General features: G+C 36.4%; 1 protein-coding gene across 1 annotated transcript in view; it reads left to right on the top strand.

Moving 5' to 3' along the window:
* Window positions 1–55: 55 nt before the first annotated feature.
* The window catches only part of LOC119585848 (maestro heat-like repeat-containing protein family member 1), a gene marked incomplete in the record, with an annotated part of 26,167 nt that continues 25,286 nt past the window's right edge, over window positions 56–936 (top strand). Inside the window, 1 exon segment of the mRNA XM_037934580.1 lies at window positions 56–424. Within this exon segment, the coding sequence (XP_037790508.1) occupies window positions 364–424 (61 nt within the window).

Here is a 936-nt window from a genome sequence, read left to right as displayed (position 1 = left end):
AACCGGAGAGATGCCCACCGAAGCCGAAGTCGGAGCGGGGTTTCGGACAGTCCCAGGTTGTAAACATTAACAGCTGTTTCGTCATTCCATCTTTCCCTGCCACGTCCATTCCCTTTCTCATTAAGAAAAATCCATCATATTACCCCAATTATGACTGGGAAATGTTAAGAAATGCTTCTCTCTAGATCGCGGGACTTACGGGAGGGAAAAAAAGGAGGTAAATACATTTAATTTCGCGAAGTGTTCAGCTTTATCGACGTGAAAGGGAGGAGGGTTTTGAATGTCACTCGCCTCATTTACGTCTGCTTTTTTTTAATTACCCGGAAGTAAATTACTGTGTGTCGGTGCATCGTCGTCGCCAGCATGAGTTCTGCGAAGCCTGAAATAAGTCCTGGCAAGATGCAGGTCAAGGAAAAGGAGAGAGGTAAGTATGTCTAGTTGCAGACGCCCCTTTTGTTGTACGTATGTCAATGTTTAGTAAAAAATAAATAAAAAGAAATATATGATGTCATTGTCTAATACGTTTTTGATTTGATGATTTATTTGTACTTTGGTGTAATTAACGTAAAATCAATGCTGATTGTCAGTGTCAGACAGTAGGAGGAAATTTTGGGTTAAGAAGTGATAGAATTGATGAAGATTATTATGGATAGATTCATATGTCTAAACTTTCTTTAATTAATGCTTAAATGTCTGTTTATTTTCCGTTTATAGCCAGAAAGCATTACTATTTTCAAGACCTCTTTTACAAGTGCAAAATATGTTTATTTATCTATTCATCTATCTGTCTGCATAGGTAACATTTATATATGTCTGTGTTTCTAAATACTATGTATTTTGATAGATATATTGATTATTGAGTAGAATAAATGAGAATTTTCAGAGAAAGTTTTAGAACTCCAACACAGAGAAAAGGGGTGTGGTCTGTCAATAATA

This window comes from Penaeus monodon, chromosome 20 (genome assembly GCF_015228065.2).
Source record: "Penaeus monodon isolate SGIC_2016 chromosome 20, NSTDA_Pmon_1, whole genome shotgun sequence".
Classification (NCBI taxonomy): domain Eukaryota; kingdom Metazoa; phylum Arthropoda; class Malacostraca; order Decapoda; family Penaeidae; genus Penaeus; species Penaeus monodon.
This window is presented reverse-complemented; position numbering and strand designations above follow the sequence as displayed.